Source organism: Chaetodon auriga, chromosome 14 (assembly GCF_051107435.1).
Source record: "Chaetodon auriga isolate fChaAug3 chromosome 14, fChaAug3.hap1, whole genome shotgun sequence".
Lineage (NCBI taxonomy): Eukaryota > Metazoa > Chordata > Actinopteri > Chaetodontiformes > Chaetodontidae > Chaetodon > Chaetodon auriga.
In genome coordinates this window covers 2,730,774-2,747,260 of record NC_135087.1, presented here as the reverse complement: position 1 = coordinate 2,747,260, position 16,487 = coordinate 2,730,774, and the positions used below count along the sequence as shown (strand labels likewise).

Below are 16,487 nucleotides of genomic sequence, written 5' to 3'. Positions count from 1 at the left end.
ATTTGATCTCACTACAGCACCTCGTTCCCACTCACCTCCAATCGTCACGTTTTCGACAGTCCTTTAACGCAGCACCGGTCCCGCTCCACTGCGCACGCTCCGAACACTTTACTGCGAGCGGCAACTTCACCGGGAGCCTCGCTCGCCCCGCCGCCTGTCGCCCACAACAGCCCGCATCATCATCTCCATCATCACCACCATCATCATCATCCTCATCAGCATCAGCAGCATCAGTGTGATGAAGCAGCGGAGGACGGACACCTTCCTGCTCTGAGACACTGGATCAGCCCGCAGACAGGTACGGAGCTTTTATCCGCCTTTTAAACCACTCTGGAAACAATCAGACAAGCGTTTCTTCATGTGAAACCCTGAGAAAGAAGCAGCTTTTATTCGTTTTTTTAATTTTAAAATAAAAGTAACTAATGAGTTTAATGGTTTCAGCTGGACCTGAGAGCTTTAGGAGAATTCATAAAAGCTGCTTCCCCCTGTGGGTTTTGTGCTCTGGTGATGCTCAGTGTGTGGGATTGTGGGCAGAAAGCTGATCAGCCTGCGTGGTCTGTGTAAGTGTAGGTGTAGCAGAAGCTGTGTTTCATACACCGGTATTTAAATCTATTAATAGTATCTGCTACCTGCAGTAAACTGGCTACCTGTTGTGTGCCATGCAGGTAAAGCTCCAATAGAGACATTTAATAAATTACACATAATGTTGTCAATGTATCAAATGCATACAACTAAGTTTCTTTGCCATTAAAACATCTACTTGGTGCATCTGAGTCCAAATATAAAGCAGGAGATGTGAATTAGGCCAATAAATCTATTGAAACTGCACAGAAAACAGAGCAGTGGACCATTTCAGGAGGCTGTTGGTAAGTAAAGAAGAATATCTCCATATTTGGCCATGGATTGAATTTTTTTCATGTCCTTGGGCTGTAAAAACTTACTGGATTTATCTGAGGAACCTGCATTTGAGGAGGTGGTGTTGCTGCTGGCTCTGGTTTAGTAGCAGAAATTGGAGAAAAAAAAAAAAAAATGTTTGAAGTGCAGCTGGGGCGATAAGAGGAGAGAGAGTAGAGCAGCCATTCGAGCAGCATCCCATCAATAGACTATTCCTGCGCCTTTAACTGGACCATCTCCACCATGATGAATCTCATGATGGACAGAAGAGAGGAGGAATTTTAATCCGTGAGGTCACACCAGATGCACATCTTTCATGTGAAAAGCAAACAGCCAGAATGGGAGATGAGATGGTGGCCACGAGCAGAATCGTTTTGTGGAGATTTGGGTGCCTTTCAAGTGGAAATCAATTAAAAAAGACTCGTAGGTTCAAGCATCTGGCTTCAAACTCAAGTCTGCAGCTGAGTGATGCTGCAGTACATCAAGGTGCTCCTGTGGGTTTTGGCTTTCAAGATTCAAGATTTTCATTATAGTTAATCTGCCAATTATTTTCAGACTATAAAGGCAGAAAACAGTGAAAAATACTTGTTAAAATCTCCTGAAAGCCAACACGATGTCCTCAAACGCTTCGTCTAATTCCACCAACTGTCCAAAATCCCAAATGATTATTATTGTCAAAAGAGAAAAGGAACAAATCCAAACAACTGAGAAGTCATTTTTCCTTAAACAGTGAATCTATCGTCAGACTAGCTTCTGATTTATTTTCTGTCGTTTGACCAATCGTTACAGCTGTTGGACTTTAAGTTTTGGAAAAGGTGTAGACGTCAGATGATGGAAAATAATGACTAATGCTGAAACAACTGTTTGATTACTCAATTATCCAATCAGCACAGAAGTAACTGATGACAGCTTCGATGTTTGATTAGTACATAAATAATAATTCAAACATTTGCAGCTCTCGACTTTTAAAAATGTCAAGATTTCTACTTTTCTCTTTTTCATAGCTTTTTGAATTAAATAGAGTTTGACTTTTTGACAGCGAATAATAAAGAATTAGCAAAATCAGTCAATAATTTTACTTGTGATACTTTAAGAACATTTTGCTAAGTTTGCTTTTGAATGCAGGTCTTTATTTGTAATAGAGTGTTTTTACACAGTGGTATTTCTACTTCTACTGAAGTACAAGTTGCCTTTGACTTTTGACTTTTTCTATGAAGCAATACATGAAACTGTAATGAAAACAGTTGATCGTTGTACCTCCAATACGTGCTTAAAGGTACCATGTGGATGTTTTGACCACTAGTAGCGCTGTGGAGCAATGTTTTTACAAGTGGGCCCCCGTTTTGTTAGTGGTCACTGCTGTTGGTCTCACGTTGCTTGTAATGTACCAACAAAGGCCGGCAAATAATAAAAATATTTTTTTAAAAATGGACTTTGCAAACGTTCTGTGCTGCTTTCGTTTGTTTAGGTGGAAACTTCACGGGGCCCTTTAATATTTGTAGTTCTGATACTGATTCTCTTACAACATCCAGAAAGTCAACAACCATGAAATCTTCGCTGACGTGACGTTTGCTTCAACACTTTAAAACGGCTTCTGCTCGCTTCAACTCGATGAATAGACATTTTCCATTGTTACAATGCAAGATGCCACAATGTGAAGCAGCAGCTGAAAATGGAGAGCGCCTTAACATTTAATTTTCCTCTGTCGAGGCAGAAGTGAAGCAGCTTCCCACAGAGCAAACAGGCAGACAGCAACACACGGATAACCTTGTTCAGACCTAATGGCTTAAGTAAGAAATCATTATTCATCTGGAGAGGAAAAAATCAAAGCATGACAGACGCGTCACGCCTGGCATCAGCATCTAAATCTTTGTGTCTGTTACGCTTCACCTCAGCACAGAATGAATGCATGAGGTCAGGCTGGAATCACGGGCAGAGCTCTACAAGCCTCCTCAGCTGCTACCTAACAGCCTTTTTTTAAATACGCGGACGCGAGACGGGCCGGAGTGACCGCACAGATTCCCTCTGGAGGAACAATGCGAGCCTCTGATGAAGAATAAAGGCTGCATTGTCTCAGCGCCGCGATGATGAAGGACAGAAGCGGTTCCAGGTTTCACAGAGAAGTCTCACAACAACGCGGCCCCGTCCTGACGGCGGTAATTGCTGCGTAACGGCACACATGAATACCCCCAAATCAGCTCTGGGCCTCGTGCGCTCAGGCAAAGTGCACTACTCAGACAATCAGAGGCATACAATCTCAATCGCTCGTCCCCATGGCAACAGCAACTGCTGGTGTGATTGTATGGAAAGTGGTGTTTCTGATAACTTGTCACATGTAAAGACTGGCTTTCACCAGTGAGCAGAAGACTGGTGCTGCTGGCTGGATTTAAGGAGGCAGAGAGTCTAGATTTTTAACACAAGTCCAGTTTTTCTGCTCGCAGTATTATTCTAGGTATAATGCACAACCAGGTGGAGGTGGAGGTGGAGGTGGAGGTGGAGGATGTCATGATCCTCTGCTGAGACACTGGTCAAAACCACAGACTGTATAAAACATGGACGTAGTCTCCGTGACGTCGCCCACAGCTTTCTGAAGAGCCATTATCAACCTCAGTGACTCCAGCCGTCGCCATCTTGGCAGCGCCTGACTCCAAACACCAAACTCTAATCCGAGAAGGGGCCGAGAGGTGGAGCGTGGGTGGAGCTGATGGGGGCCAAATGAGGCCTGGTCGCTGAAACCTAGCAGCTAGCTGTCACTCAAAGTGGACACACCAATAATTATGCGTAACTTTAAGCCTTAAAATAATTTAAGTGAGTGAGTTGCATGAAGATTCATCCCTTTAGAGATGAAAACTGCTGCAAACGTATTTATTTCTGCTGTAAACTCAGACTTTTTAAAACAGGGGTCTGTGGGGATTGGCTTGGTTTTGGAGCCTCGAGTGGCCATTTGAGGAACTGCAGTTATAATACCAGTTAAAGCAGCTGTGATGGATATTTTTATACTTCACAATGTGAAAACAATGCGGTTGCTTGTAGTGATGAACCTGCAGAGAATCATCAGATGAAGCTGAAGCTCGCCTCAGCGCTGTTGTCCTCATCGTTTGTCTGTCCAGTCCACAACTTTGCTGAATAGCTTCATTTTAAATGCAGTACTTTCTTCAGTGTTTTCTTCAGCTACAGGCTGTTTGAATATTTTTCTCACATGTCCACCACATGCAGTGTTTCAGGTGTTTGGCACTTTTGGTCATTATTGTTGTGGCTTCTTTGTGTTGTTTCACACTTTAACTTGAGGCCATTGACACCCCATAACTTCCACCCAGAGGACGTCACTTGAGTCCTTCAGTGGAGCCCAGGACACGTTTGCCTGCTCACTCCTCAAAGAATGTGGCCACACGTGGTCCAGACCCCGTCTGAATGTGGTCTGAGTGATCGGCTCTCAGAGCTTCCTGTTGGATGCGTTTGTCCTCAGAGCCACTTGTGATCGGATCACAGACGAATGTTCGTGCCAGGTGTTGCTCCTGACGTTGGTCAGTAATCAGGAATGAGGAAAGATAGCGTGCAGTCATCTGAACATTCGGGGTTTCACATCAACCACCTCAGAGCCAAAGGAGAGAGTTTCTGCACAGGCAGCGAACTGATTGGTTGATCATCGGCACTTGTTTTCCTCCAGGATGACTGAGGTGATGAACTCTCTGGAGCCAGGTACGGAGGACTTCAGCGGGGGCGGAGCAGCGGCGGATCAGGGCGCAGTATCCTTCCAGGTGTGTGTGAATGTGCATATGTGTGTTCAGATTATTTCAGACCAGTCCTGTTTTATTCAAGTAGAAAGCACACAGTGGTGAGTCAGAGGAGTGATGAGCAAGAGTAAAATGTGGGTTGATGCGTCGAAGGGCATTAGTTGGACTCCGTCCTGCTGCGAGTAAATGTTACGTGTCTTATCCAGCTGAGCTAAAAGGACGAGTGAGTTATCGTCTACTACTGTGCGATTTATTTTCTAAACATAACGTATCATCATTAAAGAGGAAAAGTCATCAGTCCTGCTTTATTTTAGAGTGCCAGGCGGATACTTAGTTTGAAATCTACTGAAAGCAACTAAAATCTACTGAAAGCAACTTTCTCTGGTGAGATGGGAAAACGACAACAGAATAAACTGAAAACCAACGTTTGAATGCATTTTTCTCAGGAGGTATTGATTCGGTGATTTGCAGGTCAGAACATAAAGATGTTAAATCTGAGCTTAAAGGATTTTCCCAGAAAACGATGTATGGACTCACACGAAAGTTTCCCCTCTCGATCATCACTCACGGCCCGCTGCAGGTGTTTGAGAAGTCCAGCCGGGTTCAGACACACATCCTATTATTTTCACTTTATTCAATGGATACACTGCTTTTTCATTTTATCTTCTCTTAGTTTGATCTAATCAAGGATTTTTCGTGAAGGTTGCAACAAGAGGTCGTTTCCTCTCCTGTTGATTTTTACACATTAAACTCATTAAAATGGCTGCAGCCCATGTTTGAGCATGATTCAGAGCTTGATGGAGGACATTTTGGACATAATTAAAGCCCTTATTTAACAAGACTGAGGAGTCACTGCAGTCGGCTCTGATGAATCAGACTTAGACAGTTTTAAACATTTACATCTAAGTGGAAAATAGAAAAGAAGGCAACACGAGCTCATGCACATTTGCAGTTTGAGATCAAAGCAACAAATCAGTGGAGTCATCTTCATCAGTCCAGCTGCTGATCCTTCATCTCATACGCGCAGTTTTCCTAATCCCATCAACTGCATTGTTGTTCAGTGACAGTAATGATGTTTCTGTCCCATCAAATATGAGAACCCTCCAGTCCACCTTACATAAGCTTCAAACAGATCTTCCCAGATACCCATGAAAGGTATCCAAAGCTGTCCAAGAGGCTCCCGTCCATCGTGGTCGAGCCGATGGACGCGGCCGAGGTGGAGAGCGGCGAGCTGCGCTGGCCGCCGGACGAGCCGAGCTCTCCGGACGCCCAAACCGAGAGACAGCGTGCCGAGGAGGAAGCTGCAGGTGAGGACCCGAAATGACTGACGTATCATTGTTACATCATCAGATTTTTGACAGTGCTTCAGTGTTACAGCAGCATTTCACTGCTGCAGCTGCTCGTTCACACTTCATTTAGTCCAGAGGTTCCCAACCTGTGGCTCAGGCCCCTCCAAAGGGTCACAAAGTAAACCTGAGCGGACATGAGATGATTAATGATGAAAGAAAAAAAGGCTCTGATGTACAAATCTTGTCATTTTTGGGACTTTTCTCCAATCTTTCATGTTTTTTAATGACATATCTGATATTTCAATTAAAGCATTATGAGAAGTTTAGAGGTGAGAAGTGGCTTTATAATGACTCGTAGACATCTGAAATGTGACAAGAGGACCAAAGTAGATTTTTGAAATGTTTATTTTATTTATTTAAAAATGTCTTTTATTTAGATTATCATGTGCTTTTATGGAGGAACTAAAGCTGTCGAATAAAATACAGTATTTCCCTTTGAAAGCCGGCGGAGTATACGGCTGCACAGAATGGAAATACTTGTCAAGTGCAGGTACCTCAAAATTCTACACAAGTACAGTACTTGAGTAATTGTATTTAGTTACTTTCCAGGCGATCATACAGTCGTACAAACAGAGCGTCTCCAAACAAGACGAGCGGCCGACCTGAGAAACGAACATCCATCTCTTTATGCCCATAAAAGGTTATTTCCTGTAATGACTTCCTGCTGGCAGTCAGTTATGCTAATGAAGCTCGTTGCAGTCGGTCTCACCTGGGCGGCTGAGCGGAGCGTGAGCAGGAAACGCTGGGTGATGCGGCTCAGCGCTGCGCTGTGACAGTTTGCACAGAGACCTGATGATTTGCATCAGTGAGCTGAGAGAAGAGCGGCAGCATCAGTCCGACCGAGCAGCTGGAGTCTCACAACTTCAGATTAACGCAGTTTCCCTCTGCGGATGAATCACTGGAGGGGAGACGTTTTCACCTGGAGCAGCGTGGATCTGCACCTGTCTGCCTCCGGTCGGCTCTCTGCATTCATGTTATTGGCTTTCAGGCCGCCTTTAAGCGCCACTTTAGGTGGAGAAATGCAGCTGAGCAGCAGCGTTCACCACGTCTGAGATAAAGAAGTGCGGTTTGTGGCCGATCAAGATGTTAGAGAATATGATTCCAGTCGAGCTCAGACATTCAGAAATTCTATCTGATCTCCTGTTGAGTTTGATCTGAGGACCTGCTGCTTTAAACATGAGATGACTTCATCTACTGTTGGTTTTTACTCGTTAAACCAACGTCGATTTAAGAACCATATGGACAGTTTGACGGTTGTGATCAGTGTGTTGTTGCCATCGTTGGTGATACTCGTTAACAGCTCCTGCTTAGGAGAAAGAATGCTTAAAAAAGAGCTGCTAGCTTGACCGCTAAGTGTTGTTTTACTGTGTTGATGAAGGCATCATGACACAAGATCTGTTCATTCGCAGCAACAGAACAGTGACAGAAGTCATTTGATCTGATGTGACGTATTTAGGAGTAATCCGGTAATCCTGCGTGTTTTTCCAGATGAGGAGCAGTCGAGCGTCGGCGTGGATGAAGAGGCTTCAGGTGCCGAGATGCAGGACTCCAACTGAACAAACTCTCCTGCTGCGTAATCCACTGTTACTGTGAGTGTGTCCAGACCTGGATGAATGAAAAAGAGTCCAATAGAAGAGCAGATTGCATTGACAGACAGATTACAGAGGCAGAGGAGGAAGGGTAGAAAACAGATTCCCGAACCCCAGCTCCCGGGCTTGGAGCCAGAGTCTTCTTCAGTACATGTCCAGGTGTTTTTTCTTTCGGTGTACTCATCATCGCCGCTGATGAAGGAGGTTGTTCTGACACGTTACGCTAATGAAGATGATTTACAGCTTTGTGATTTTGATATAAATATAGGTTTTTCATTCGATTAATTAAAGTTTCTGTCTGGCTCCAAGCCCTCGTCGTCCAGATGTCTCAACATCACACGGGGTCTGGACAGATGTTTCTAAATGCTGTCTTAAGTATTGAGCTCATGTGTGCCATACTAAAACTACTACTACTACTAATGGTAGCTCCTGTATTTTGTGCACAGTTTTTACATTAACTCTAGATGTAAATGACATCACTGTATGTTAAGTGCTGACTGCTGTAGTTTTGGTGATCTTGGTCTCACGATTCACTTTGTAATAGCTGCGATGTTTTAAAGAACCGTGTTTGATTAAGGAAGCCTTCATCACTTTATTCGGTGTTACTACGATACATTCTTTAATATATTCTAATATGTGAGCGTTGTCCTCATGCAGTAGGTGTTGAAGGGAATGTGATGGGGTTGAGTTTTACTTGAGATACTGGAGCAATATGTTGACGGGAGTTTAAAGGCAATCCATTTTGTTACAGACTACAGAAGTAAAAACAGCCAGGATATTTTAGATGTGTGTCGCTTGTCACAGACATGATATTTTTTAAAATACTGGAAGCCTAAATTATTGCAGAAGTAATAAACCTTTTGAAAATTCTTAAAATGCTCTTTAATTCATTGTCCCTGTGGTTTGCTCTGGAAGATCTGAAATACGGGGAAAGGTCTGGAGCACCTGAAGTGCAGTGGTGGACTAAATATTTCAGTAAAAGTAGCATCACCACAGTACAAAGATACAGCTGCTGGGTTTAATGCTGAGACACATCTCAGCCACAGCGACGTTTGTCTGGTTCTGATGAGTAACGCGAACGAAAACGACGTCGAGCTTCCGCTTTACGCTCTGCGATGTCAGCATTCAGGGCGTTTCTGTTTGCTCCTCATCTGCTCGACAGTAGTTTACTCTGATTAAACGGCTGCTTTGGTGCAAAAACACCAATAATGGTGCAATAATTATTAACGTGAGTCCTGGTCTGCCTGACCGATGGACACTTCACCCAACTAGTCCATGTAATCATTACATTTATATGTTAAAAGGTTAAATAGATCTATTGCTCTGTGCCAAAACTTGAGTCCAATCAATGAGTCCATAAAGACGTCAGAGCGTCCTGGTCCACTGACGTCCACGCTGTGATGAAGCAGGGATGATCTTCACTGTCTGATGGCCGCCAGCAGCCATGATCTCCTCCACGCCTCGGGGAAGACGTCTCTGTCTAAATGTCATGGAGACGTTCAGGATGCTCACCCAGCATCGTCCTCTCTGTCCCCGCTTCCACGGAGTCCAGCTCCTCAGAAGAATCCACCATCAGCTCCTTCATCTCACTGGTGTTCAGCTGCAGGTGGTTCAGTCTGCACCACCCGGCGACTCGTCCAGCAGGCGTCTGTGTTCATCTGCGTTTTGGCTAAATTTTGCAAAGCTCACTCAGGTTTGATGAGGCCGTGGCTCCAAAGCCGTTTGGCTCCTGGTCCTTTAAAGCAAAGTGACGTCGGCTCGTGACCTCTGATCACAGCTCTGAAGGCTGGTGTTGCCTTCATGGATCGTTTCAATTCAGTCGTTTTTAGAGGCCTGAAGAGGTAAAACTGTTTAACAAAAGCTAGAAACAGTTTTTAGCCTGAAGTGAGGTTTCTGTTCGTTTTTAACATGTAAAACTCAGCTGCTTCTGATCGATTCCCAGATTTAACGGGTGAAATACTGTAAAAGTTGGACTTTTTTTATTATTATCATGAAGTAGCGAGCTATTTCACCCAAAACAAAGAACTTCCACAGAACTGTACTTTTAATGGCTTTACAGACTTTAATGTCAAATTGATTAAAGCTTTTCTTTCTGTGTGTTTAGAACAAAAACTCCTCCATGAACGTACTAAAAAAGGCTCAAATGTTGGCGCCGTTAAGTGTTGAAACAATTAGTTGATTAATTGATTAGCTGACAGCAATTTTAGTAATTACTCATCAAGAAAAATATCAAATATTTTCTTGTTGCAGCTTCTCAGTCGTGATGACTTGTCGCTTTTCTCATTGTTACTGAATGAGTATTTTGGGTTTTTGGACTGCTGGTCAGACAAAACAAGCAGTTTGAAGACATTACATTCGCTTTTAGAAAACTGTGATGTTAATTTTTCCGTTTTATGACATTTAAGGGATTAAATTCGAAATGAATCCCCAAATGTTGCCTTAATAACTTCAAATTTAAGCAATGATAGAATGAAAATACTTCCGAGTACGCCGTGCACAGAAGAAGACTTACATTAAACTGGAAACTGAGCAGTTTCATGTAAATATTATGAATGTTAGTCGTTAAAAGTCTTTGTGTCTCGTATACACACTCGCTCAGACCAACAGGCATCATGCGCCGCGCTCCCACGTACGCTCTGACAGCTTGTTGAGGCTGATATACTGTTAAAGGTCAGATTGGTGTCTTGATCCAGACAGCGAGATGGATGGTGGGATCTCCATCTTCCTTCTTTCATGCCTCGTTCGCTCTCTGGATCTGACCTTTCCGATGACAACCTTGTGAAGAGCACTTCGTCGGAGCAAGCGGGGTCACTCCTGGGAGAATGAAGGGCTCCGGGGAGCGAGGCTGCGAGGGGGGAAAAGTGCAGTGTCAATTATCTCTCAAATGTCACAAGCTGTTTTTCAGAGGGAGAAGGACTCGTCTCTCCTCTTAAAGATGGCTCACGCACACACACACACACACACACACACACACACACACACACACACACACACACACACACACACTGTGTCTCGCTCATATTTCACAGATAATTCTCACAAAGGTGGAAGCTTTTAACATTTGCTGCTGCAGCGCTGCAATCAGTAAAACATCCCGGCGGATTTGTACAACAAGATCCATGATGCTGCACTTACATACCGACAGATTTCCTCTCAATCATACCTTCCTGTGTATATTAAACATGTCTGCTTGTGTCTGTCGGTCCTCCTCTCGGTCCAGGCTGAAATATCTCAAGAACTGTTTGTTGGATTTCACCTTTTATTGCCCCTTTTACGCTCTCCTTCCTTGTTTTCCTCCCTTCTCCCCCAAACTGGTGACACAAAGCATTAAATCAATGAAGCTTCACTCTGCTAAATCCTCAGTGCAAACAAATCCAACATTTTAGCTCAGTCTCAGTAAAACCATTATTTTGCTCTGCTTTACCTCCTCTGGCTGCTCTCCTGTTTCATTATGTCGAATTCATTCATGTTCAATTCAGAACAAAGCGCGTGCGGACCATGCCAGCGGCCACTTGTAAATCTGTGTATTTAAAAGTACCTTTTAACACAGCCATTAGAGCTGCTGAGTGTTGTGAGGGAGTTGTGTTTTGATGATGTCAAAGTGTGCTGTGCCAGGACTTTCATCTCCCACTCCTGCTGGCTTCAAACGGGTCTTTCAAATGTGTCCGTGATAGGCCGAGGTAACGCGCACCCGCCCTCCGCCTGCAGCCCAACGCTGTCCTCTCGCAGCTCTCCACGACCGGATAACGAGATTTGTAGTGTGGCTGTAATGTCAAACGCACCACAGACAACACAAAATCTACATAAATCTACATAGGTCACAATATAGAACCAAAATACATGTAAACATTCAGTTAACAGCAGTGGCTCCAAAGATGACGGCACCAAACTCTTATTGATCAAAGTTTTAATAGAGTTTGAATTGAGAATGATGATCATAATAGTCAAACATTTTATTTAAAGGATATTTAATAGTCAGCATATTTCTGCCACAATAACAAATAAATAGTTGCGTGTAGCTCCCAGCCAATAACGGCACACAGCTGAGACCAGGTGCCAGACCATAAGCACCAACAGGAAGCTGTGGAAATGGTGGGCCAAAAACTGTTTACAAACACTAACCAACACTTCCTGCATAGCGAGCCTTTAATGTAGTCAAGCAAAATCTGATTTTGAGTAAGGCATCTTAATAGTTTGGCACATGAACTCCTCGTTAAGAAGAAATTTATCGGAATAGTTCAATGTTTTAGGAAGTTTCATTTAGAGTTACATGAGAAGGCTGACCTGGACTCTGTGTCGGCCATGTGCAGTGACTTCCTGGATCCTCCATAGCCTCATGGTGATGACAAAACACTTTTTAAGGACTAAACAAACCAGTTATAACATGTTAAATAATTAGTAAAAGCTTAAAAAGCTGCTTGTAGGTGTTACCTTTGGACAGAGCCAGGCTAGCTGTTTCCCCCTGTCTCCAGTGTTTGTGCTAAGCTAAGCTAACTGGCTGCTGGTTGTAGCCTCATATTCGACTTACAGATAGAAACCCAGCAGAGGTATTTCACAAAATGTAGAACAATTCCTTCAAGAGCAAAATCAAAGTTCAGGAGGTTCAACTGTTTGAGCATCGTGTTGAGGTGAAACTGAGCACATTTCTAATGTTCACAGTTTTACAAGGAAATTCAAGTTGTACTGAAGTCTTTCATGATGTATGGAGGATGGATCGAGGGGTCTCACAGCCTGAGGAAAGAAGCTGCTCTGCAGTCTGCTGGTACGGCAGCGGATACTTCTGTATCGCTTGCTAGATGGCGGCAGGATGTTGCCGGGGTGAATGTTGTCTTTTAGTATCTTCTGGCATCTCATCCCACTGTTATCGCTGACACCAGTGAGCTTCAGGGTGGTTTTAATCAGAGCCCTCCCGACCTGAGCCGTGCACAAACCTTCGTACTCGTATGGAAAAATATCACATCTGTACTCAGGCAGCTGATTTTTGAAGACTTGTGATTGGATGTCTAACTTTATGCCCCTTGAAGTCAGTAAACAGCTCTCACGCTGCGTTTGGAGGCTTCGAGTGTTGCCTTGAATCAAGTGAAATGTTTGCAAACAGACTTAAAGGCTCAGTGTCGGCGTATGGAATCGATGCTGATAATGTGCCGCGCAGCATAAGCAGAAAGGAGTTTTGTTGAAAGACTGAACTCATGAAGCGCAGCATGAATCTGATGAAACACTTGAATGTGCACTGACTAAATTAAAGAGTAGCGAGATGCAGCGTGTTTGATTGTATGAAGAGCACTTACTGTACTTTATGGACGGCAGCCAGCAAGGAGCTCCGTCTCCTCTGAGACCTCTCAGCCTTCGAGTTCGACGCCCACACAGTGTAAAAAAACACCTCCGCGTTGGACTCGTCATGGCTGCCGAGCACGGCGCTGTGACCGCAACCGAAAGCCAACGTAAACATTCCTCCGCCAACTTGTTGCCGCTCTTGTAATTGCTTGGTGACTTCAAGTGGAACATATTGTTTATGTGGCTGAATCAAAACCTGAAGTGTGTTTAAACCCTTCAACTAACATGCAGCTATATGTGGAAGCAACGTCCTCCAGCTTACTTCTTCCCAAAATAGTGTTGTTTTCCTCATAATTACAGTGTCAGTATCTTAGTCTTTTTTGGCATCTTCTACTCAATGACATATATTTCATGATTACATCATTTCCATGTCTAAACTCACTGAATAACTCCATAAATTGCAGGTTTTATTCTGTTAGATCTTGCAGAGCTTCTGGGTTCGATCAATGAAGCCAATGCTGAAGTGCCTTAAACCTGCATTCTTTCTAATGGCCAGCAGGGGGCTGTCAAAATAAGTCTGATTGTTAGTAGAAAATGACTCGACTTCTCACTTGATTCATCACCTCTGTAAACGGTCTCCTAACGAGTTTATGGTCTCAGTTGATAGTTTCAAGTCTTCCTCAGCACAGCATGATGTTCATTTTGTAAATTATGGTCCCAGTTAGAGTAAAATAGACGCTGCTCGGGTTCTCAGTCAGATCCAATCAGGATGGAGGTGTAGAAATGTTTAACAACGACAGCTCCACCCTCTCATCCAAATATGGTCACTTCTGGCTCCAAAAAGCAAAGACGGTGCAGAAACAAACCTCCAGCAGGGAAAATACAATGTTAGCATTCACTGCAGGCTAGCTAACATTAGCGCATTAGCTAGTCAGCCGGAGCACCTTGAAAGTCTTTTACCCACATAAAAGTTTAAATACCACAAAGGTATTAGCATCAAAATCTACAACGTACTTAACACACCAAAATTAAAGTTCTCATTTTCCAGAATGGCCCATTTCAGAATAAAATCTAAATATATGTGATGTTATTGGACTGTGACTGCTGATGCGTTTGTCACTTTAAATGCTGCAGCTGGTAATTGTGATCTAATATTAATTTATTTATCTATATTTTATACAAATGACTTTAAAAGAAACCTGTGTGGTTTGAGGTCCCACCTGAACTCTCGCCTGTTTCCCCACCAATGAGAGTTCAGGCAGGATGAAACAGAAGTGTTGTTGCCATGGTTACCTGCAGGTGAAGATCACCACTTTAGTTCTGATTAAGAGTTAAACTATTAACCGAAAATACACAGTTTTACGCCTGCCAGCCAATCGGATTAGCCAAGGCCAGTAAAGGCGATAAGGCGGCATTATTTTACATTTCTCTACTTTCTGCATTTTAAACAACCAGAGATGATCATTCAGAAATCTGCCAAGGTCAAGAGTGTGTGGAAGAGTTTGGACCAGCATCAGCTCAGGGGTAAGAGCTCCATCAAAATACTCTAATATTGATCTTACAGTAGTAATTTAAACACCCACTGTCTGTATTTCTCTCCCTTCTCAAAATTAAACAGAGGGCAGGAAAAAAAAAATCAGCCAAACACGCAGCAGAGATGCACATTATTCATAATTACACAACCAGTTTGCCATTCAGCTCTGGTCCACAGTTGAGTGAAGAGAGCCTCTTCATTTGTTTGGGAATAATGCTCCACTCAAACATGCGGCACAGCACAGGGTTACTCTAGTAACCTTTTCTATGAATAGTAAATGTCACCGTAATCAATTTTAGATGGGGCGGCTCTGCAGGTGGAGCCAGGAGAGGGCCGGGAGGAGGAGAGGCTGCTGCAGCCCGAGCGAGTGCGCCTCCACCCGCCGTAGATGCTTTTGTGAAGGCGTCGTGAGGTAAACAGAGCTGAGACTTAAAGAGCCCAGATGTCTGCCGTGAAGAGCCGAGAGGAGGGAGGGATGCGCTCGCTGATGTTTCAGCAGGGTTCTGATCTGCTGTTGGATTTTATTGTAATATATGTTTCATTATGCTTCGTTTATTTATTCATCACATGCCGCTGGGATGCAGTCGGTCACGATGAGCTTACCTTTGATGGCAGCACTGATTTCGTTTACAGACGGCGAACCAGAGATTGTTTCTCTGAATCTTTGCTGTGATCTGTGGAAAAACTCAGACCTGCTGGAGAAAACTGGAGTTAATTTAAATGATCTTTGTATGAAGTCAGAGCCACACAGAGCTGCTTCCCACTGATCTACATGTGCCAATAAAAACATTTAGTGAGTACATTTACTCAAGTACTTCATTTAAGTACAATTTTAAGGTAGTTGTACTTTACTTGATTCTTATTTTGTGCAGCTGTGCACTTCCACTCCATCTCAGAGGCTACATCTGTCTGCCACCTTTAGTTACTAGTTACTTTTTAGTTTTTCATGCCCCTCCTGCCCAGTGAAAACCACATATCTCCAGATGAGTTGAGTGTTTGTGTTAAACTGAAGGATGAAGTGTGAATTCTCCTTCTTTGGCTAAATAAACTCTCTAAAAAGCCTCTTGGATCAGCTGAAAATGTATCGTCACAAAGCTGAAAACAGCCTGTTTTTTCTGAGCTCATCAAACTTATTGGAGATACGTGGTCCTCACAGGACGGCCGCGCTGCAAACATAAGAAGATCTTATAGAATCTGATGCATTGCTGTAGATTAAAGCAGCCACCAGGATATAAAGTAGTTCAGAGTAGCTCAACCTGAAACACTTTAAGTACATCCTGCTGATAATACTTAGATACTTTCCCTGAAGTGAGGCTTTGAATGCAGGACTTTCATTTGTAGTGGAGTATTTTCACAGTGTGGTATTAGTACTTGTACCTAAGTGAAGGATGTGAATACTTCGTCAGATTCACCCACCAACAGTTAGAGGTCTGAGCAGTAAATGCAAACTGGCTAACGTTTCAAGTGCACCGAGTGAGAACGGAGGAAAATATCTTTACGTGTGACGGTTGTGGCATTAATCTAATTTAGTGAAGCTCAGTCTGTGAATAAATGACTGAAAATTCAAATGTGCCTTTGGATGTTGTCCTGTTGGCTCCGTGGATGACGCTGGCGCTCGCCTGTGATCAGGAGTCAGAATTCAGCTCACGAAGTGTTTTCTCCTCTCATTTCGTTCTCGGTTTTTCCCTCTCTGGGTCTGCGGCATACTGTCCAATAAAGCAGCAGCACCTCACGCAGCAATTTCACCGGAACAGCAAACACAGGAACGCAGACAACAGGGAGAGTGCAATCAAGGAGCAGACTGTATTATTTTCTCTTTTGGGAGTCGCAGCAAGCCCACAAAAAGAAAACAAAGTCCTGCAGACGGAGGCTGCCGCAGTTTAGACTGAAGTCTGACTAAAACCAGATCCAGAGAGGGGATCAAGTTAAGACCCCAACCCTCACAAAGTCATCATTTTAACAGTGATCTTCCCCTAAACCCGACCAAACCACAGCATCACACTGACATAAAACTGAGTTATTTTCACTGTTTTGAGACACAGACGTCAGAAACCACTTCTGTGTCAATTGAGAGGGAACATTTGAACATATTTTGAACGTATTTTGCCATTTT

At 43.5% G+C, this 16,487-nt stretch overlaps 1 protein-coding gene across 1 annotated transcript; it reads left to right on the top strand.

Annotated features, from left to right (window-relative positions):
* The first annotated feature begins 110 nt into the window (after window positions 1-110).
* LOC143331495 (protein LBH-like) lies at window positions 111-8,442 on the top strand. The gene is made up of 4 exons (XM_076748414.1): window positions 111-298; window positions 4,562-4,640; window positions 5,761-5,935; window positions 7,466-8,442. The coding sequence occupies exons 2-4, from the start codon at window positions 4,563-4,565 to the stop codon at window positions 7,531-7,533; spliced, it is 321 nt and encodes a 106-aa protein (XP_076604529.1). The 5' UTR covers window positions 111-298; window position 4,562; the 3' UTR covers window positions 7,534-8,442.
* The last annotated feature ends 8,045 nt before the right edge of the window (window positions 8,443-16,487 follow it).